This window comes from Lepidochelys kempii, chromosome 4, assembly GCF_965140265.1.
Source record: "Lepidochelys kempii isolate rLepKem1 chromosome 4, rLepKem1.hap2, whole genome shotgun sequence".
In the NCBI taxonomy this organism is placed as follows: domain Eukaryota; kingdom Metazoa; phylum Chordata; order Testudines; family Cheloniidae; genus Lepidochelys; species Lepidochelys kempii.
In genome coordinates this window covers 58,119,318-58,141,858 of record NC_133259.1, presented here as the reverse complement: position 1 = coordinate 58,141,858, position 22,541 = coordinate 58,119,318, and the positions used below count along the sequence as shown (strand labels likewise).

Sequence of the window (22,541 nt, the reverse complement as noted above, 5' to 3'; positions counted from 1 at the left end):
AAATTCAAGACAAGCAGGTTATATTTGATGTGATAGAGAAAGGGGAGCCAGTGGAGAGATGCAGATAGAGCGGAGACATGGTCAAAGAAATTGGGTGGGAGAATGATCCTGGCAGTAGCATTTTGAATGGATATGAGGGGGTCAAGATTGCATTTGTCAAGGTCCGAGAAAGGGATGATGCAGTAATTGAGATGTGAAATGATAGGAGCTGGGATGAGAGTTTTAGCAGTGGAGGGATAGGAAAGGCCGCTAGAGAAATTATGCAGAAAGAATCTTCAGGATTTGGATAAAGCCTGGATGTGAGGACCTAGAGAGAGGTTTGAGTGGAAGATGACATTCAGGTTGCTGGCCTGAGTGACAGGATGGCAGAGTTGCCACAAATATTAAGAAAGGAGGTCTGAGAGAGCTTCTGGTGAGGACTAAGAGGTCTGTTTAGCCCTGTTGAGCTTGAATTGGTGACTAGACATCCACAGGGAGCTGTGGATTCTTTAACAGGTTACTGACTTAGTGGATGTGGGGAAGCCATAGATGTAATAAATCTTGATTTTTAGTATGGCTTTTGACACTATCTGAAATGACATGCCTTTAAGCAAACTAGGGAACTGTAGTCTAGATGAAATTACTGTAAAGTGGGAGCACAACTGGTTAAAAAACCTGTACTCAAAGAGTAGTTATCAGTGGTTTGCTGTGAAACTGTGAGGGTGCATCTAGTGGGGTTCTGCTAGGGTCATTCCTGTGTTCAGTACTATTCAATATGTTCATTAATGAGTATGGAGTGGAGAGTGTGCTTATAAAGTCTGCAGATGAAACCAAGCTGGGAAGGGTTGCAAGAACTTTGCAGGATAAAATTAGAATTCAAAATAACCCTGACAAATAGGAGAATTGGTCTGAAATCAACCAGGTGAAATTCAGTAAAGATAAGTGCAAAGTTCTTCACTTAGAAAAATCAAATGCCCAACTATAAAATGGGGAATAACTGGCCAGGTGGTAGTTCTGCTAAAAAGGATCGGGGAGTTATAGTGAATCTCAAATTGAATTAGTCAACAATGTGATGCAATTGAGAAAAAGATTATCATCCTGAGGTGTATTAACAGGAGTGCTGTATCTAAGACACACAGAGGTAATTGTCATACTCTACTTGGTACTGGGGAGGCCTTAAACTGAAGTACTATGTCCAGTTCTGGGGTCATATTTCAGGAAAGATGTGGACAAATTGGAGAGTGTCCAGAGGAGAGCAGCAAAAATGAGAAAAGATTTAGAAAACCTGACCCACAAGGAAAGGTTAAAAAAACAGCATGTTCAGTCTTGAGAGGAGATGACTGGGAGGATGGGGACCTGATAGTTCTTCAGACATGTTAAGGGATGTGATAGAGGACTGTTATGAATTGTCTCCATGTCCACGAAGGTAGGACAATAAGTAATGGGCTTAATCTGTAGAAAGGGGGATTTAGGTTAGATATTAGGAAAACCTTTCTAGCTATAAGGGTAGTTAAGCATTGGAATAGGTTTCCAAGGGAGGCTGTGGAATTCCCATGATTGGAGGTTTTTAAGAACAGGTTAGACAAACAGCTGTCAGGGATGGTCTAGGTTTACTCAGTGCTGCCACAGCACAGGGAGCTGAACTTGATGACTTCTCAAGGTCCTGTCCAGCCCTACATTTCTATGATTCTGTGTCAGAGACACACCAACATTTTAGTTTTTGACAGAAGAAAGATCTGCAATAGAGAGGTAAATCTGCAGATAAGAATACCCAGACATAAGGTTTAGAGGGAGAAAAGAAGTGAACCAAGGACAAAGCCCTGTGGAGTCTCACAGAAAGTTTGGGGGTGGGGATAAGGTAGATCTGTCAAAGGACATGCTGAAGGAGTGATTAGAGAGGTGGGAGGAGAACCAACAGAGGACAGAGTCATTGAAGCCAATGGAGGACAAGATTTCAATAAGAGCCTGTTCATGGCTGCCAGGTCAAGGAGGATGAAGATCGAGTACTGGTTCTGAGCTTTGGCTAAGAAGAGTTAATTAGAAAGTTGGTGGGAGCAGTTTAAGTGAAGTGCAAGGGATGGAAGCTGAATTGCAGAGGGTCTGAGATGGAATTGGAGGAGAGGAACTCTAGACAGCGATCGGAGATAGTAAATTTAGTGAGCTGAGAAATGAAAGAGAGATGGGGTGGTAGTTGAAGAAGCAAGTAGGGTCAAGGGTTGGGCAGGTTTAAGAAAGGAGAGACTGAAGTATGCTTGTGTACCAGAGGAAAATGAGAGGTTGAAGAGAAAGGAAAGTGAGAGATGAGGGTGAGCACAAAGATTAGGAGATGGAGGAAAATGCCTCCAGAGATAAGGAAGAGGATTTGAATGTGACTTGTGCTGTCTAGAGGACGGGGGAGTTCAGAATGGAGACAGGAAGAGGAGCAGCAGGCAGAGGGTGGGAACTGACTCTCTTACACTCTTCCCTCAATGTTCATGTCCCTTTAGTGCAGCCTTTTGTTGAGTATCACTGCCTAGATAATGTGACATGCAGCACAATACCTTCTCTCTTCCTTTACTCTTTTTAACTGATGAGGGGATTGGTAAACAGATTCCATCAGTGCCAAATTAGTATATTGGTGCAACATAACATTAAAAACTTTTTCACTATGTAGAGGTCTTCTACACTTTAATCTGGTTAGTTGAGAGTTGTTAGAGTATCTCTGGCATTGCTGTAAAGGTAGTTGCTTGAGCATACCCATAGCTTACTTGTTTTAATTGTTGCATGAATAAAGGGAATAAATTAGATAAAATTTGACACTACTACCTCTTGTGCTCTTTATATAAACTATATTTTTATGCAGTTGAAAATGGATTTGAAAGAATAGTTTGTGATAGTTTTGTGTCTTTTCTAGAGTTTTAAACATAATTTACGGTGCAAGGGGCAAAGTATTCCTAGGTAGTCTGCCACAGTGGTAGGTCAGACTGTCCTCAGATGTTTTAATTTGTAGTATCTCATTGGGATTTTTTTGTTTTGTTTTTGCTAAATCAGCAATATAAGTGGCTCAAATTCACTTAAGTAACTGGATTAAAGAAATACTAAGCAGCTGCATAATATTACAAATTTTAAAACAATGTTTGCTATCCAGTTTTGTGGTTACAAAATGAACAGAACAGTAAACCTAATATTGCTGAAATCTTTAATTTACTTCATCCTGTCTGTGGGGGGGGAAAATGGTGGGCTTTTGGAAAACAGGAATACAGTTACTTGACTCACTGTTTGTTCAACATTGAATGGATTTTGTTTAGGGAAAGTATCAATTGCTTAGCTTTCAGCTGATGAGTTTTTAGAAGTACTGGAGAAATGATTAAATATGTAATGCCTGTGGACGTGAAAAGGCTGCAACATGCAGTTTTTCTCTGGTGGAATCTGTCTATTTGAGAGATTTACTTCATGGTATTAATGTTTTTAATTGGATAAAGGAACATCACTTTTTCTTGATCAAAATGGTCTCCCAATATAGACAATAAAAAGCTACTGATATTTAGCAATTGACATTTTTCTGTATCTTTTATTGAGGCAGTACTTTTTGGAACTTTCCTTTAATGCTAAAATAATACCTGCAAAGGGGCCATTTGTTTGAGACCGTTCCTGTTCTCTTTGAAGTCTCTCTTTTCAATATCTATTCTGAGAGTTGAATGGACTAGAGGATTCTTCTCTATTCTTACTTATTTAATGCTACATTCAGTGCAAAAATCAATTAACAATCCTATGTCCTCATTCTAGATTGTAAAATACTCACCCTTGATAGTGCCCTGTTGCCTCCCTTGTATAGACAGAAAAGTCTGAGAGACTATTTCCTGACTCAAGGCACTGGTTTGCAGATGACTTTCATTTAGATGGGACAGGTTCACTAGCTTGCCAACTCCAATAGCAGCCCTTCTTGATGTGAAATTGCACAGCAGAAGGTTAATGACAATGGGTTAGAGAGGCTTCAAAGGGTTTTGTATGACCCCAGCATGCTTGGCATTCCTTTCTGCTGTGTAAAGGTTGGGAATTGTCTCCCCACGGTCCAAAGAACACACTTAGGGCAAGGAACCTAGCTCTGTGGTAGGTTTCTCCTCTGCCCTTGCAAAGAGAAGAAGATTGTTATGGCAATAAATCCGGAAGATCATAGGCATATGGAAGGAAACAAAATTCCCTCCTCCATATTATATTATATTTTCAGAAGGAAAAAGGAGGCAGGTGAAGTATATGTAGTATATCATACCATGTATTAACAGTAAAGTTAAAGTTAATGGTTACAATCAGCCAGAGATTCTAAAGCAAGAGAGGGGGAAATCAGTATTTATGAAAAAAATTGTTCTGGGGCATTTCATACATGCTAAATTGCTCTTGTTCTAATATGCACAGACATGTTGCATAAAGATATTTTAAGAAAGTGTGAATGTTCTATTTAAATTTGTACAAAATTAATTCTAAGTAGCACTGTGCATTTAATTAAAAAAGATAGCAGTTTTAATGAATGGCATAAGCACTTACAGAGAGTAAAGATGTTTACGTTTTATTCTCTGTTCTCCTGAAGACTTATGGTGACTATTTGGACATATCACTTGTCCTCAGTTTCCCTCTGGGGATAACAGTATACTTCCCAGGTGATTAATATTTATAAAGCCTTGTCTTAAGATCGAAAATGGGGGGAGGGATGATAGCACTGCCTAATTGAGGTTGCCTCCCACTTCCCATTTAAGCCTCTTTTTCAGTTGCTTATAACTTTAACAAACTTTAAACATTCAGGTTCAAATTTTCCATAACAGGTGTTTGTCTCAGGTTAAAAGAAAAGGAGTACTTGTGGCACCTTAGAGACTAACCAATTTATTAGAGCATAAGCTTTCGTGAGTTACAGCTCACTTCCTCAGATGCATATCATGGAAACTGCAGCAGGCTTTATATATATTACTCTGAAACCTGTCTCAGGTTAGCGTGTTTTGGAAAATTTCATCCAACATAGTTCAGTCATGTTAGAGAATGTGGCTAGGGAAAAATGTTGTTTTACCGATGTTAAAATATTCCAGACATCTTTTCTTTAGAAAGCTCTAGTGTCAGTGTCAACATGCTTTGGAGGATGGACTTGAACTTTGGCAAAGTGGTGGGTTTTTTTAATCAAGGATGTGCAGTGTGACATCCCCATGAAAATCCCCTCAAATTTGACCAAGTTATAAGACTTTCCAAAAATCACAAGTTTGCACACGCTCAGTAGAGACTTCAGAGATTTTAGCAGCTGAAATTTATATGAAGATTCCATCCTCACTGAGTATGCTCGGTTCCTTTCATAGTTCCCGGTGCTGACCAGACTGCACATGCACCATCCCCACATAGCGAATGAGCATGCTTCATCCCTTCTCAGTTGTTACATATGATAGGGCTGGACATGCACCATCACTACAGAACATCTGAGCAAAGCTAGACCTCCCCTGTATTGGAGCCTGTTTCTGCCATGCTTTCAGTGACCACCCCCTATGCTGGCAGCATGGAAGGAGGAAGATGACTGATTTGAATTCAGAGAGGACTGTGAGGGGAAGGAAAGGAATAGTTTGGGACAAGGAGTCTGATGAGACTGGGACTGGATAAGGGAGAAAGACTGATACCGCTTAGGCAAGAAGACTGGAAAAGGGAGCCTGGTGGACAGGTTAGGACTGTGAGGCAGGGACTGGTTGATTGGGTAGACTGAGAATGGGAGCCAAAGGGTGGTGAGAGGAAGTTGGGAGAAATTGGGCAAGGAGACTAGGACTAGAACCTGGGGTGGGGAGTTGGAACTGATTGGACAAGGAACGTAGGACTGGGAGGCGGTTCAGGGGAGGCTGAGACTGGGGGCCAGTGAGGGAAATGGGGAGACACAGATTAGATGGGGAGCTGGGGGAGAGAGTCTATTGTCTAGACAAGAAGACTGAGACTAGGAACCAGTGGCGGGGGACAGGGTGAGGAGGGATGGGATACAGATTTAACAAGGAGTTGCAGTGCAGCAGAAATGGGACTGGCTGGACAAAGAGACTGGTACAAAGAGCTAGGAAGGGGAAGAGACTGGGAAAAGCAATCAGGGAGCAGGTAGGAAGAGAGACTGCCATTGGATGAGGATCCATAGAGGGAAACTAGGACTGGAAACCAGTGGGTAGAGGGCAGGAAAAGAGAGCAGATAAGAAGCTGGAAGGAGATACTGGTACTGGCTGGGCAAGGAGACTGCAGCTTGGTGATGGGGAGGACCTCGTGGTTCCAAGAGTGAGCAAGGAGGGGGAGACTATGACTGTCTGGGCAAGGAGACTGGGGATGAGAAGCCTGAGGTGTGGAGAATGGGACTGGGGAGGCAAGTAGAATGGAATTCGGACTAAGAACTGGGGTGGGAAACAAGTCAGAACAGGGTGAGTTGGAGGGGACAGTCAAGAAAGAGTCAGGCTTGGCAGGAATGGGCAGAAGGGTCTCTGATCACTAGAACACACTCCACTGCAGGGCCTGGATTGGAACCCAAGTTTCCTGAATATCACCATTGCTCTGCTGTCAGGAAATATCTGAGACACCCACTGACAAAGTGTCTCTCTCATCCCCCATTAGTGCTAATGCATATGGAGAATGACAACATACTATTGCTGTTAGTTACTTCATTTGCTCAACTGATGGAGGTCTGAGTAGTGGAACTGAAGATTGCAGTCCCACTGATGACTCAGGTAGGTGTCAATATGATGCCACATGATGGAATTTTGTTTTTTCAGTTTGCTTTTTTAAAAACCTAGGAAATTATAAAAAAAAAAAAACAACCCCAACATTAAAAAACATTATTAAGGTTGCAAAGACAAGCTGCATAAGTTAGGAAATGCCAGATGTAGGGTTATCTTAATTTAGCCCCCTTGTCCATATTCATTACAGTTAGGTTTGGTTGAATTTGGTTTTTTTAAATCATTTTGATGGCTAATATTGATGCTTATTTTCACAGTGACACAAAATTATAGGGTTAAACCATTTTTTCATTTTTTATCAACTTACATTTTCACAGGTGTAAAAAATTAATGGGGGGAAGTCAGACAAGAATGATTTAGTGACAGCAAACAGATTCAAAAATTTAAAGGCTTATAACCATTCAAAGACAAATTGTCAACATCACAGGTCAATATATACACACAGTAAATATTCTTAAATCAAACTCTGATAAGTTCTCAAGCAGCATTTTTCTTTGCCTATCTATACATTTATATTATTGATGGAAATTTTTTTGTCAGTTTGTGTGATGAAATCAATGTTTAGCTACATTTACTGATAAAAATATATTTCTTTGAAGCCTAATTATGGTGCTGTCTTTATATGATCACATTTACCACAGGACCCTGTTTCATTGAGAGCACAAGATGGACCTGCTCTGGGGATGAATCAGGGTTGTTTAGTGAAGGAGGCAGTTGTCTAGAGGACTGCTGCTTCATTTGCTGCAGAAGATGGAAGGTGTGCAGTGAATGAGGCAGGGGATTGCTAAAAGACAAAGGAGGGTCTCATGGTTAAGCTAGTTGAATGCTGCCCTAGAGGACAGGATTCTGTCCCTGTCTCAGCCACAGAGTTCCTATGTCATAGGCAAGTCACTCAAATCAGACTTTTTACAGGTAGTCACTAATTATGTGGCCCTCACTTTTTGGGTGTCCATCTTGATATCCTGGGGTCTGAGTTGCAGAAATGCTGAGCACTCACAAATGCAACCGAAGTCAGTGGGAGTTGTGACTGAATATATAAAATGCTATATAATGCTAAGTAATCTGAAAAATCAGGCCCTAGGCATCTTAAATTTAAGGACCCAGAATTAGCAGACACTTTTGACCTTTGTCTCTGTCCCTTAGCAACCAATGTATAAAATGGGGATAATAGTGCCCCTTCATCTCACAGGGGTGTTATGAAAATAAATTAATTTGTCTGTGAAGCACTGAGATATAGGGATAAGTACCATTGAGAAACTCATGAGGAAGTTGATAATTCTGTCTTCAGATCATGGTTTGAATAGTGTACAGTTAAATAAGACATGGGGCCACCCACTGAACAATGAGCATAAAACAAAATATTGAATAGCTGCTCATTAAGTGAGCACCATCTCTCCTGTTAACTGAATGAGGCTGGGATTCTGTGGATAAAAAAAGTATGCAATCATGTAATCAAATACTTATATTCTGGCATTTCTTAACTTGTGTGTGCTTGACTTTGCAATCTTAATAATCTTTTAATGAAGGGTTTTTTTGATTAATAGTGCAAAAGTTCAGTCTTTGTACCCATTTAGTCCTTTGTTGTACCTCAGCTGAGATTCCTGGCTCAATCTCCAGTCTCTTCTGTTATGAACTTTAACCCCACCATTCATCTGCTCTACATCCCTAGTACTGGAGAGATTGGGAGAGGAACAATTTTATAAATATAGGTTTAACTTGTATTTCCAAACAATCCACATACATTACAGTACAGGAACTGTTAGCAAATATTTTAAATGGAGCACTGGTATCTTCTACAGTTGAGGTTGCTGGAGTGTTTCTTATTCTAATCATCTGGAAATAGGAATTCATATTTTTCTAACACATTCATCTTTCAGGCTGCAATTTGCAGACAGGCCTCATTTCTGCTCAAGCGTGATATTTTTTCTTTAAGTCTAAGCAAAAACAGTTGAGCCATTTGTGTTCAAGGAGAAAATATACTTCTTCCCTGTAAATACAAATTCTTGTGACTTTTTGTAAATGAGCTCTATAACTGAAACATGTAGGCAGAAAGCTGTAATTTGGCAGAGAAATAATCTTCATTGAGTGTTCTGGTCACAGTCAGTGTTGATTTGGTAAAGTTATAAGCCTTTGGAAAAAGTTACACACAGTAAGTTTTAACAGGGGAATCACAGATGCATGTTGTTCCCACTGAAGTCAGAGGAATACATATGCTTTTACTCAAGGGCAATTTGATCCCAGTTTTTTAACAATGATAATTGTATTTTAAGTAAGGATCAGTCAGCAAATTCAGCTAGACACTTAAAACATTACAAAATGTATGCAAGGGATCAGAACCTGGCCCTTGGCTCTGTCATCTTTGCAATGCCTTTGAAGAGCAGCCAGGGATTACTCTAATTGAGGGGGAATCCCTGGGTGGTTGATGGCTGTACACAACCCACTTCCCCTACCTTTAGCTTGGATGTTGGGATCCAGGGGAGGTGTGCTAAGAGCAGGGCCAGAATACATTGCACTGTGGTAATCTCAGCTAAAGGACTGTGTGAAATTCTGTCTCCTGCAATTAGAGCAGAGTATCACGGGAAAGCAAAGGTGGTACAGAGCCGCTTCCACTAGAGAGAGATGTCCTACACTGACCACAGGTCACCTAAACCTGGGAACTGACTCAGGGTTTGTGCACTGAGTGAAGGAGGACTCGGTATCAATATTAGCTGTGCCACTATTGAATAATACAGCAAACTTAAACTAATCAAAAATCACCAATAGCATTTTAATGCTAATTGTATAGTACCTTAGTGAGACTGTCACAGGGTCTCTCCACTCAGAAAATGTTCCTACAATCGAAACTAGTTCTTTCTATGGTGTAATGTTTTACTGTAATCTCTGTCCTTCTGGGGATTATATAGCTCTGTGGGTGATTTCTGTAATTCAATCTAGTCTTTCATTATAAGTAACAGACCGTCTTAATTACAACATGCCACATAACAAAATGTTAAAGGTTCTAGAAATGTTGCCAACAGGAAAAGGATTGGACAATGCGAATTTTGATTAATTAAGAGAGCTGGCAGTACTGACTGGGAAATAAGATTTTGTGTCCTCTGGAAACTGTGTAATTTTGGTGTAGAAATGTTTCCATTTGTTGTGAGTTGTAATAATTAAGTGGTTTTAAAAAAGTTGTCTTCTGAGATAGAAAAAGTTTGCTGATGTTGAGTACATATGAATTGTGAAATATAGATATTTACTTAACTAATTTTTTCTCTTCTGAGGGAAGTTATAAAGCTGTGTTTCAGTAGGTAGTCTGCTTCAGTTGTAATATAGTATGCTAATCGTGTGGAGGGAAGATTGATTAAATAGGCCTCAGAATAATGACTCTTTCTAGAGAATGGAAACTGCCACAAGTACTCCTTTTCTTTTTGTGGATACAGACTAACACGGCTGCTACTCTGAAACCTGACAGTTGGTTTTGAAGACTATTGCACGTCAGGCAAAGATGAAAATGGGTATTATATGTTTGTTCTCTCTCCTACCCCCTCTCAAACCACCCATAGCAGTGGAAGAGTAGATGTGTTTCGCCACCCCTTGACCTTACCTGGTGCCACCCAGGGGGCCGCTCAAAGATTCATGGATTTGTAGGATTGATCTGGGAACGTTGTTACACAACACCTGGTGCAGTGCCATCACCCATAGTCACTCTGGCTGGCACAACAATCCTTAGTAGACTATGCATGTGTGTATGTTTCCTCTCTTCCTCAAAAAGGAAGGGAACTAGATTGCCAGATATAGTCACCATTAAAATATTTGCATCTGCCAATTCTTAGCTTTCCATATATTTTTCCCATATAATTAGAATAAGTAGTATTACACCCTATATTTAGACTAAATAATATCAGAGAAACTAAGTTTCTATTGTGTGATAACTATTGGCAAATAGTGACTCTTTGGGCTAATATAATGGTCATGATTCAAGCAAAGAAATTAATAGGTAAAGCAAGTTTTGTGGGGGAGGGGCTGTTTCATCAGAGAATGACTGGCAATCATGAGCAGTGGGGGAAAGTAATCATCAGTAATGTACCAGAAGAGAAGAAAATGGAAAAGTAAAATAGAAACACAGTACTTTACTTTAACCTCCTAAGAAAACTGCTAATGATAACTTGACTACCTCACCCTGGAGCCCATTTTGTTGAAAAGTACATCCACCTAGGTTATAAAGTCTATCTTGTAATCTTTAGTAAATGGGTAGAGCTTGTCCATGCTGATCACCTATACATTTTCTCTGTTGTGGCTGAGAACTCACTAGTCCCAGAGTGAGTTAGCAGATTTACAGGGAGAGGCAAATCCATGGTTTTAAGTGGCTCCGCTATGCAATTTTTGAATCCACAAAGCAATAATATCCTCTGCTTGTTTTTACCCTGACAGTACCGGTGCTAACTTATTTTCCATAGCTGTTTATTCCTTTAACAGTGATCTTAAATCTTCCATGTACATCCAGCATGTGCCTTTTTTTTCTCTCATGAACTGTGTTAGAGTAGGAGGAGTTAAGTCTCCTGAGACATGTGCAACTTTGTTCACATCTGACGTATGAAGTCAGCTCAGGACCACTTTGTTTTCATAGAATCATAGAATATCAGAGTTGGAAGGGACCTCAGGAGATCATCTGGTCCAACCCCCTGCTCAAAGCAGGCACAATTCCCAATTCCCCCCCCCCCCCATGGCCCCCTCAGGGACTGAACTCACAACCCTGGGTTTAGCAGGCCAATGCTCAAACCACTGAGCTATCCCGTTTTCATAAAATACACAGCACTGAGGCTTAATGGATAATAGTATAAATGCCAAGATTTGATGGGCAGAGTTTAAGATGATGTAAGTTTATGATGATGCTAGTTTAGTTGGGAGATGCTCTTTACCTTAAGAATAAAGTTAGTATTACAGAAAAAACATATTTAAACCCATAAAAGAACCTACACATATGCTAATAAGTTTACCAGGCATCACCCCACCCTAGGGGCTTTTTGTGGTTACAAGTTCATGAGAGTTCATCACACTCTTACTTATGTCAAAGTCTTTCCAATCCTTACATAAGGATTGAGGCCCTCCATAGACAAGGGGTCCGGTCCGTTTGCTAGATCAGGAAAAAGGCGCTGAGTCAGCTTAAAATCCAGGCTTTTATCCAAAAGTTGTAGGAGGATTCTGTTATGTTTTGGGTTTAGTTTGTGGGTTGATTTTTTTTGTCTGTTGATCCTGGAGAATCCACTTGGAATTAATACATATGTATATCTCCATGGGGGAAGGGTGGCTTCAAAAACTGATAACAGAGGAAGTTCATGAGCATCCTCTCCTTTCTACTAAAGAAGGTCCATACAATGCCACAACACATACATGATTTCATTTTAATACAATGTACCCTAAAGTTACTAACCCTAATTCAATAAGATTTAGCTTAATTCTGTACAATTTAGCTTAATTCCATAAGATTTGATCAGGATATTGTCAGTCTGTCATAGCCATATCCAGCTTAGTTTGTCCTCTGGAATATTGAAACTGTTTAGGGTCTGTCTGCTTAGTCTTTTCCTTTCGCTGGGAAACTACCATTTTGTGTGGATAGGCTCTTCCTTTACTTCCTTTCAAGTGATGTCTAGCTCTTTATGGAGAGCCTCATTTGAATGTATTTTTGCTAGGTTTAGAATTCTCAGATTGTTCAGCCTGCAGCTCAGAGATGTTAATTACCTTCTTTAATCTAGTCTCAAAAAATTCCACTGGGAAAATTCTTTCCTGGGAATCAATGGCAAACTTGATTTACTTTGATTTGTAGAATTCCCATTTTGCCACAGACTTCCTGTGACTTTGGGCAAGTCATTTTAATCTCTGCCTCAGTTCCCATCTGTAAAATGAGTATAATGCTTTTCCACTTAATGGGTGTTGACAATAAATCAGTGAATACTTGGGAGACACCTAGATTCTACAGTTTAGGGGCTACATAAATACATATATAGAAGATGGACAGTAACAGGGTGCTGTTTTGGCACTGCATGTCTTTTCTGAGGCAGAACTTCTGTGGTACATGGAGCAGGCATGCAGAGCTTAAGGGATACTTTGCTCCTTGACTGACGTCTCTAAACTTTCTTACCCTCTGTATAGCAGAAGGAGTAACAACACAATTGTTCAGGAGTTCCAGAATCATTCTCAGAAGAGGAAGCTGGAAGCTACGTCATCTCTTTTGGCCAGGTGTGGGGAGACGTGAGGGGAAAGAAACTCTCAATTTATCAGATCTCTTCTAACTTTAACTGAGAGGAAAAATGGAAATTCCAAGCGGGCTCAAGGGAAAGTTCTCTTCTAAAAATCCCAGTGACATGCCCCTGGGTTGTCATCCTACTCCTGAGGACAGGGCCGGCTCAAGGCACCAGCCTAGCAAGCAGGTGCCTGGGGCGGCAAATGGGAAAGGGTGGCACGGCGTCTGCTTTCGGCGGCACGCCTGCGGCAGCCCCTCTGCTTCCCTCTTCGGCGGCACGCCTGCGGCAGCCCCTCCTCCTGTTTCCTGTTCAGCAGCACGCCTGCGGCAGCTCCTCCACTTCCCTCTTCGGCAGCATTTTCCTTCGCTGCTTGTGGTGGCAAAAAAGGTAGAGCTGGCCCTGCCTGAGGAGAAGTAAGATTCTCATCTAGGCATTGCCCCTGGATTTTGCACTGCACCCCAAAATGTCTGTAATGCCCTTTGGCTAACAGGCATCTAATGAACTTTTGATTATACAGTTCTCCTTTATGGTTATAGAAACCTACATTTTTCACAAACTGAAAAAAAAAAACCCATATTTTGTACATCCTTCCTGCACCAAAGTTGGTGGACAGGACGGAAACCAGTCTCTTCCATTCTTCTCTGTCATTTCCTGCTTGAGATTGACTATTCTGTCCTCCCTTCTAACGGTTCTTCTTAACATTTCTCTTGGATACCCTCATTTCCTCACAACAGCTGGTTTTCACTTGACAGTTTTGTGTGGGAATCTATATGTTGGCATTCGGAGTACATGCCCCAGATACCTTTAGAGCTTCCTTCTGATTCTGGTGGAAAGAGCTGGTTGGTGGTATTTCAGATCTCTTCGTTGGTGCTGAAGTCTTTGCAGTCAATGTTCAGAATCTTTCGTAGGCACTTATTTTGGAAGGTGTCTAGTTTTATGTCTGTTTTAGTAGATCTCCAACTCTTGCTGCCATATATTAGCCCTGAGCTTGTTTAAACTGAAAATTCTCAGTTTTGTTCTAGTGCTGTATATCTTTGATTGCAATACTTCGTTGAGTTGCCTGTCCTATCGTTAATGTCTCACTTCCTCTTGAGGTCTCCTTTGGTTAAAATGGTGCTGCCCAGGTAGATGAACTGTTCAACTTCCTTGATATTTTTGCCTTCTAATGTGCTGTTACTGCTTGATGTCTGGGTTTCAGTAATGTTTGTTCTAGCATAATTAATTTTCAGCCTCATTTGGCTTGCTATTTTTGCCAAGTTGTCTGTCTGTCTCTATCTTTTCAGGGGTATCTCCGGGTAGCACAATATCATCAGCAAAGTTGCTATACCAGTGTTTGTGTTGCTAATACACTTCTTCATTATCTACAGCAATGCCAAACAACAATGGAGATAAAATGCAGCCCTGTTCCATGCCAGCATCCACACTGAACCACTCTGTTGTCCGGTTGTTCACCCTCACAGAACAATTGGCATCTCTGTACATGGCCTTGTTAATATTGACAGTTTTAACTGGGATTCCATAGGATTTTAAAATATTCCATAATATATGTCAGTGCAAGCTGTCAAATGCCATTTGAAAATAAAAATAATTGATGAAGAGTGGAGCTTGCCATTCTATACATTTTTCTATGATGGACCTTTAGTGTAAATATCTAATCTACATGGGATGTCTTGGGCCTGAGTCCACCCTGTTCTTCTCAAAGGTTTGCATCCTCTGCCTCTTTCATCCTGTGCAGTGTCATACTACAGAAGGCTTTCCCTACAACAGAGTGTAGTATAACTCCTCTCCAGTTGTTGTTCAGTAAGATCACCCTTTATCTGATAATTATTCCATGTTTCCACTGTTCAGGTGGGGTCTCTTCTTCCCAAACTTTATTGAACAGCTGTATCAATTTTGGTAGAATAGTTGTATCAAGTAATTGTAAAACAAAAAATGTTGTTTGGAAAATTGTGTGTGAAATATTCAAACTTTTCCTTAAGATTTTTCTAAGTGTGAGAGAGAAACCATCAGACGATTTGTGTGTGGACACCAGAAGCAGACATTAGAAGCTTTTTAATGTTTGGGGGGGTTTGTATAACCCTCAACTAATTTTAAAAATAGGGAGATTTTCTGGGAAGAGGATGCACAGAATATTAAAGGTGCATTGGGAGGACTGCCTTCCAAGGAAAACTTGGACATACTCTTGAATTTTACAGATTACTCACTATAGTAATAAATATTTTAATCTGTATTACATAATTTTCTATTTTAAAAGTTGGAAGTGTTAAATTTGCCAAACCATATTGTGTCGCCAACAGAATATTTCAAACATCTTTTTGGCAAATAATATATTTCAAATTATTTTAAAATTAACTGCACTTTTGAAGTACTAATTTGTGTCCACTGAAAGCACTAATGTAAAAGTCCAGTTAACTGGCTGAGGGCTACACTATAATTGCAATAAGTGGCAATGAGCTTGCTTGCTTCAACTGGAAAAATCTGAAGCATGCTGCACTTTCAAATATAAAAAAATGGTTTGATAACATTCTACCAGCCTCCAAGGCTACTTTAAAAAATCAGTTTTATTTTTCAAAGAAAAGATGAAGATAAGTTTAAGGAGGGGAATGTTGGTGTGGGGGCTATTTAATTTCCTGTTCAAGCCCTTCCTGTACTCTGTGCTTACAGGCTCCCCGGAGCTGAGCACCATATAATTGATGTGCAGCCTGCATTGCTGAAGGTTGGACTGCACCATTCCGTAAACGAGGGAAGATGTAATCTGATCCTCTGCTGCTAAGGGAGGAATCTGTTAAATCAAGGCTTTGACAGGGCACAGTCTCCTCCAATAATCTTCCCCCTCTCTCCCATTATTCCCTCAAGTTCTACTCCAGCAAGCTGCATGTATGTATGTGCCCCGAGAAGCAGTTTGATACTGAGCTTCATTTGCCTTTACAGTGGAGTTTTGTTGCTGGTTCTGCTGCCTAATCTTCCTTTTCTGACGTGCCCGAGCATGTCCACATTAGAGTCTGTGACATACCTACCTGAAAAAGGTTTATATTGTCAGAGACTACCAAGCAGTCGGACGCTCGGGGGCACAGAATCACTGAAGGGAAAAAATACAGAAAACATGGGTTTCTACGGCACTTTAAAAATGATTTTTTACAAAGTAAGTATCTGTTGTTTCTTGTTTGAGAGAGAGTGTGTGTGTGTACGTGTCTGTGTTAAAGAAGAAAAAAATCCGTATCATCAGAGATGGCTGCAGTATCTTCTCTTTTTGGTGGGTGGCTGGATGCCTGGCATTCTATTCTACACGATGAATGAAGGCAAATAATGAAATGGCTAAATGAGATGCGAAAAGCTTTTATTTTAGGAATCTGAGTAAGAAGTGATATGTTGATCTGAGAATTTACCTTCAAATAAACTGCTTGACTTTCAAAATGCAGCTCATCTATACATTAACCTGAAAGCACTTTATGCATAACTGTTCTTTAGTAAATCTTCTTTCTGTACCTTACCTGTCTCTCAGGCTTATTTTATTTTAATTTTGCTGTGAATGTAGAAAAAGATGCAAGTAATGATGTGGATATTTACATGTAATGCAGTGTGCTATGGAAGACTTTGATACCACTCTGTATTTCTGGTAATGATGCAGAATACAGTTTGATATTTTGACTGCAAGATCAGTTATTTCAGTAAATCAACACTAAGGACTCTAGTACGTATATTCACAGAGAATTATTTCACGAGGATGTTTTCTCGAGTATTTCTGATACAAGTTTTCAGTTCCACAAAAATCATCTTGAAATCTAAATTTTATCACTAGAGCAATCTTCTGGAAACAAAGTTTTATCTTAGTATGGTAAATGCAATTGTGTCAATGAATTTAGTTGGCACCCTGTGAAGTGCTGAAAGCGCATATATGTCACTAAGCTGATAAGAACAGATGAAAAAGTTTCTTAAAATAATTGAGAAAACAGGAAATTGGAGATGTCATTATTAGGTAAATATAGGACTGCATGTTGATTTGAATATTTTCTATGCGCTTGTCGAAGAATAAATGAATATATCTGCTTATACTGTTGCTGGCATTATATTTCTTATATGTAACAATTTTTGCTTTTGAAAAAGGTAAATCTCTTCTTTTGAGAGAGGGAACTAGAAGATAAATATAAGCATTGGTGTGAAGATATTCTCTCAGGAAAATCAGTTTAATTTTTAACTGAGATTAAAAACTTCCTGTAACATTAAAATACTTCCTTAAGATTCCTACTATAAGATTCCTCTAGTATGGTGTTATACTAAACAAATGAGATTTATGCCTTCAGTGGTTTTGCTGTCTTGCTCCTGTACAATGCTAAAAGATGGTCTCCATTATTCTCAGTGTTCCTTAGAACAATTTGGTGGGCAGTGGGAGTGAGTGGGTAGGGTTGGTTCTTGCATTTGGGATTTGTTATGTGGGGTTTTTGTGTTTGTTGTTCTGTTTAACGTTTTTATGGTGACATGGTTATTTGTGTGCCATGTGAGGCATGGGCAAGAAAACAAGGTTTAGCTATAAGGCAAGCTATTTTTCTTTTTTAATGAGTATGTATAACCTGAGTAGTCCTTTCTCTTAATTACTAATGGAACAAAATACAAAAGCTTTATTGAATGTTTATTAAGTGACATGTAAATGTCTGAATATTTTAAAGGGAAATGTTTCTAATGCAAACATTTTTTATAGCTGTAGAGAAACCAATTCATTTTAGGAAGGAAGACTGGTGCAATAAATGGTTGAATCCAATCATAAAGATGAATTTATAATATCTGCAACATTTTAAAAAACAGAGAACCACTTAGCATTACACATCCAAGATATCAACTTAAAACCATTAATTTTAACAGATTAAATTAGAGAAACTAAAAACCCTTAAAATATTTAAGGTCCAAATTGATACACAGGTAGTTTATACATTCTGCAGCCAATAGCCGTTGTTGCTCTACTAATGGCTAAAATGTTTTCCTTACAATAAAAACAAAACTTTATTTGGCATAAAATGTGTGGTTGAAGATTACCAGCATATGCAGCAAGTAATCCTTATTTGTCTGGCTGGATGAACATGCCTTTCACTGGTTTCCATCTCTTTGGTAATTTTTGCAGATTTCCTTCTCCTTTTAACAGCTGCCCTGATCATTATTTGTTTTTTGATCATATCTAATTGTGGGTGACATTCTAGACGAGATTTATTCTTTTTCATTCTACCCCTTTTGTGAAAATGTCAATATCCTCTTTAAGTCATTTCATTTAAGTCAGTGTGATTTCATAAATGTTTGAAATATTAAATTAAAAATGTTAAGATGAGTCATTTTTAAGTATTTGAAATGTTTTTGTCTTAATGCCTAAAATATACATTTGGTCTACAGTACACAGAGACAATCCAAAATGTAACCCACTTCTCATTTTCAGACTTTACAGTTATAATAGCTATGAAACTGAAATAATAGGGGTGGAATTCTTTCCAGAGATTTCACAAAGATCAGTTTTTTAAATAAACCTTTAGATAGTTATATCCAAATAAAAACTAAGATAGTTTTAAGTATCTTTAGTCATAAAATAGATACTTATTAACACTATTTCACATTTGTTACTTCTAGTTGTAAACTAGAACATTATTTTAAATTATTTTATTAATGGAGGTTTCTTATGAAAATTCAGAATTAAAGTAAAAGGAAAAATGTGTTCATTTTAGATATTAGAGACATGATTTATGCTGGTCATACAACTAAATCTTTGGGGTGTTTTTTTTCCCCTCCTCACCTTGCAGATGAAGAGAAAGTTGGACCATGGCTCCGAGGTCCGTTCTTTCTCTCTGGGAAAGAAACCCTGCAAAGTCTCAGAATACACGAGGTAATTAAATGTAATAACAGATGACCTGGTCATGATTCTTATGTGTACATCCTGTCTTTCCAGCTGCTCAACCTGAATCATAGCTCATCTTAAACGTTAACTGCATAGAAGAGAACCGGTGGTATTATCACTATTAGCATGTAGTTCAGTTGGTTAAAATTATGGTAACTGAAGTTGAGTTTTAATAGAGTAGCCGAAGTCGTATTTCTTCTTTTGAGGTTTGCTTTCAATTTCTAATATATTGCCCATCTCTGAAGAGCTTTCTACAGGGCAGAAGCATTTCTCAAAATAAAGTGTGAAATCAATACAGTTTTAAAAGGGACTTAATAGTAAGAACTTCTAAAAAGAAAGGCTTTTACAAAATATGATCAAATGTATCAATTTACTAAGGCAACTGAAATAGTTGAGTGGAAATTTATGTAGGCAGAACTGAACATATGATCCTAAGCCAATTACGAAAAAATACTTGCTACCTACATTATGGTATTATTGAGTCCCCGTTCTTCTCCCTTACTCATGTTGATTAGTATGTTAGTGCACAAGTAGTTCCATTTATTTCAGTGAGACTCCTTGCAGAGTAAGATAATAATCAACATGAATAAGAAAGTAGAATAGGGCAATTTCTGAATTAGCAAGTATATTTTATTTGCTAAAGATAAGATCTCAAATGGTCTATATGCATACATTACAGTATGCTCAATAGTTGCCATAACAACTAGATATAATTGTTCTCTGATCTCCTGCTGCATTCCATCATTTTGGAATTTGCATCATTGTAAAACTTTTCCTGCTACTTTCCAGTTAAAATTGGCTTAGGAAGTCAGTTCTTGAATACAACACTGTTGATGTATCTTGAAAGTGTAAATTACGTTTTATACGTCTCTCCATTTAAGAGGCTTATTGCACAAATGAAAAGTTCAGAAAATGTGGGAAAATATGTTCTGTGTTTGGTCTTTGATTTTGTAAATGGCAACATTAAAGAACAACAGACCTTCTCTTGTTAGTGAGCAAATATAACCATTCTGATCTCTCTAGTTGGTATATTATTTTTAATTGTTCTCAGTTTTCTGAACTCATTCTGCCAAAAACCTGCTTCTTTCTGTCACAGTTCCTCATATAACACAGTCCTTGGTGTCCACAAAAAAGGACAATTCAGTAAAGTAAACTGTTTGTCAAAATATATGTACTTGTTTTCAGAGGGATTGTTACTTGTCCAGCTTCCTAGAACATGTTACTATGTTTTAATAGAATGAAAACAAACATTCAGAAAGTTCTAAACACAAAAAGAATAAAGTATGAATAAAGATCCTGTTTAATGTGATTTCAAACGAAAAAGAGTTTCCTTTAATTTCTGTTGTGGATGACTGCAGTTTTGACCAAAAAGTCCAATGTAGCAGTGAAAGACATTTAAATAAAGGTATAACACCCTCTACGTTAAAATAAACAGCCACCAAGCATTTTATTTACTTCAAATACGTATTTTAATGCCTCTAGCCTAAAGACAGCATTTATATTTCATGTTGTTTAGAACAAGTTTCTAATTTTCTAGCCCATTTTATCACCAACATTCAAAAGCTAGCCTCTGTAGATACTTACCTTCTAGAGAAATTGACCATATTTGGTCCTACTGATGACAGTTGAGAAGATGTGAAAATAGTGTCTCTCAGAAACACAGATAGCCTTTGCTTGTTCACCCACACCAAGGGTAGAATTCAGCTCCTGTGCACAGGACCAGTACAAGACCTATGCACCAGTTAAATTCCACATAAGCTTAATTCACAGAGGCTTATTTTGGAACTGAAGTGTTGGATTGGCTTTTTGCTGGCCCTCTGCACAGGGGTGAATAGAATTAGATAGAAAAGTCATTGATTTTAGAAGTATCATGGATTAACTTAAAAGCATGACTTTTCTAAGTCTTCTTTCCATTGGAATTCAGAAGGTTGAGTTTATATACAGGAAAAAACCCTTTTCATAAATAATATAGGACAGTCTAATGACTTTTTGAGTCATTTGATCATATTATATTTAATATTGTTTAGGTACAATGATTTAATTCTTGCATCTCAGTGTTTCTGTGTGTTCTCCTTGTTGTTAGAAGGAAAGACTCACAGGTCTGATGAACCTGGGGTTTGTTTGCACCCATTAAAAAAAACCCCATTGGGTTATTTGCATTCACTGAATGTCCTTAAAAGACAACTGTGTTCTGTGAAATAAAGTGCTCTGTATTAGCTTTTGTTTACATTGAAATAACAAATAAAGAAATAAACCTGTTCTTATCAGTTTTTAATCTTCATCAGTTTATGCAAATTATTGGTACATACTGGGGGAAAAAAGAAATAAAAACAAAATTAGTTAAATAAATTAGTTACAAATAAATCTATATTGCATCAGTTTACAGCAATACTCTGTCCAGTGAAATCCTGAAGAGCAAATCAGCTAAAGGACTAGATTTACTGCAAAATATTAAGTATTTTAAAACAAAATGTTTAGGTATCTCCAGTGTATTTGAATTCTACATGTTCTGCAATAGTTTGTACAGATAACTATGTTTTAAATAGGTGATCCAAACTTAAGTAGGGACTATGCAGGTCAGATATCTTGTAAATGAAGTGTTTTACATGATGTAAGGTGAGAGAAAATTGATGGCTGGACAACATTACTGTGGTAGCCTTCTCTTGGAGTTTAGACCAGTCAGATGGAATGGAGTTCAGGAAAGGGAAAAAAAAAAAAAAAAAAAACCCACACCTCAGGCAGAAACCTATATTACTGTGTCTGATCTTTTAAATATGTGAGAAAACTGTGTGTAGATAGGGCGCAACTTCTGCCTCCCACCCCCCTGAAATAGTGAGGTTGGTATTAATCCATCAATATGCAAACTTTTAAAATACAGTAATATATATTGAAGTTAAACTATTCTGTTATCATTATAAAATAGTAATAGCCTCTTGCTAACAAAATATATATCAAGGACTTAGATAATGGATTATTTTGTTGTTTGGCAATGAGGCAGCAACATGTTTTACCTTTACAGTTGAGACTTGTGAACTCCTGCTTTCCGCATCACCAGAGACCAGGCCCACAGGAAACATGACACATTTGGTCTTCCTAGAGTGAAAGGATATATAGTCTTACTGCATCTCTTACATAAGCACTCCCTGCTGGCCAGTTGATAGTATTCATTTGGCCTTCAGTGGATGCTACCCATTTTTTTCCTGGCAGAAAGATGAACACTAGAATGACAGAAACAGCTGTATTGATGAGAGTGAGGAAACTGACTCCTTGAATGATAAAGTAGACTGTTCAAACTGTTGTTGTCTGGGTAATCTCACATAAAAATCAAAACATTATTTTATATTAATTCTGATTTGTAACTGCTGTACTAAAGCATTTTAAGTATATAGACATTTTATTTTTCAAAATGCAATAATTTCTGTGACTTTCACTTATTTGTATCATAGCACTACTGGGCTTGTGCCATGTTCTGCAACACCTACTACTTTTGGGGACCTGAGAGCAGCCAATGGCCAAGGACAACAGCGGCGCCGGATTTCATCTGTCCAGCCACCTGCAGGACTTCAGGAATGGCTGAAAATGTTTCAGGTAATCAGCAACTAGAGTGTGAGACTAAATAACCAACTGGAATGGAAAGGAGTACTTGTGGCACCTTAGAGACTAACCAATTTATTTGAGAATAAGCTTTCGTGAGCTACAGCTCACTTCATCACTTCAACTGGAATGGTTCACCTTCATGATTTAAGAAAAAATAGCCAG

General features: G+C 38.5%; 1 protein-coding gene across 7 annotated transcripts in view; it reads left to right on the top strand.

Annotated features, from left to right (window-relative positions):
• Positions 1-22,541, top strand: part of FBXW7 (F-box and WD repeat domain containing 7) — a 283,629-nt gene that overhangs the window by 210,951 nt on the left and 50,137 nt on the right. For 6 of the 7 annotated variants that reach the window (XM_073341352.1, XM_073341354.1, XM_073341355.1 and 3 more), the window contains 2 exons: positions 18,688-18,770; positions 22,229-22,370. In XM_073341352.1, the coding sequence (XP_073197453.1) occupies positions 18,688-18,770; positions 22,229-22,370 (225 nt within the window). Of the gene's footprint in view, positions 1-15,690; positions 16,053-18,687; positions 18,771-22,228; positions 22,371-22,541 lie in introns of those variants that run through there. The other variant, XR_012158599.1, reaches the window with a different exon arrangement.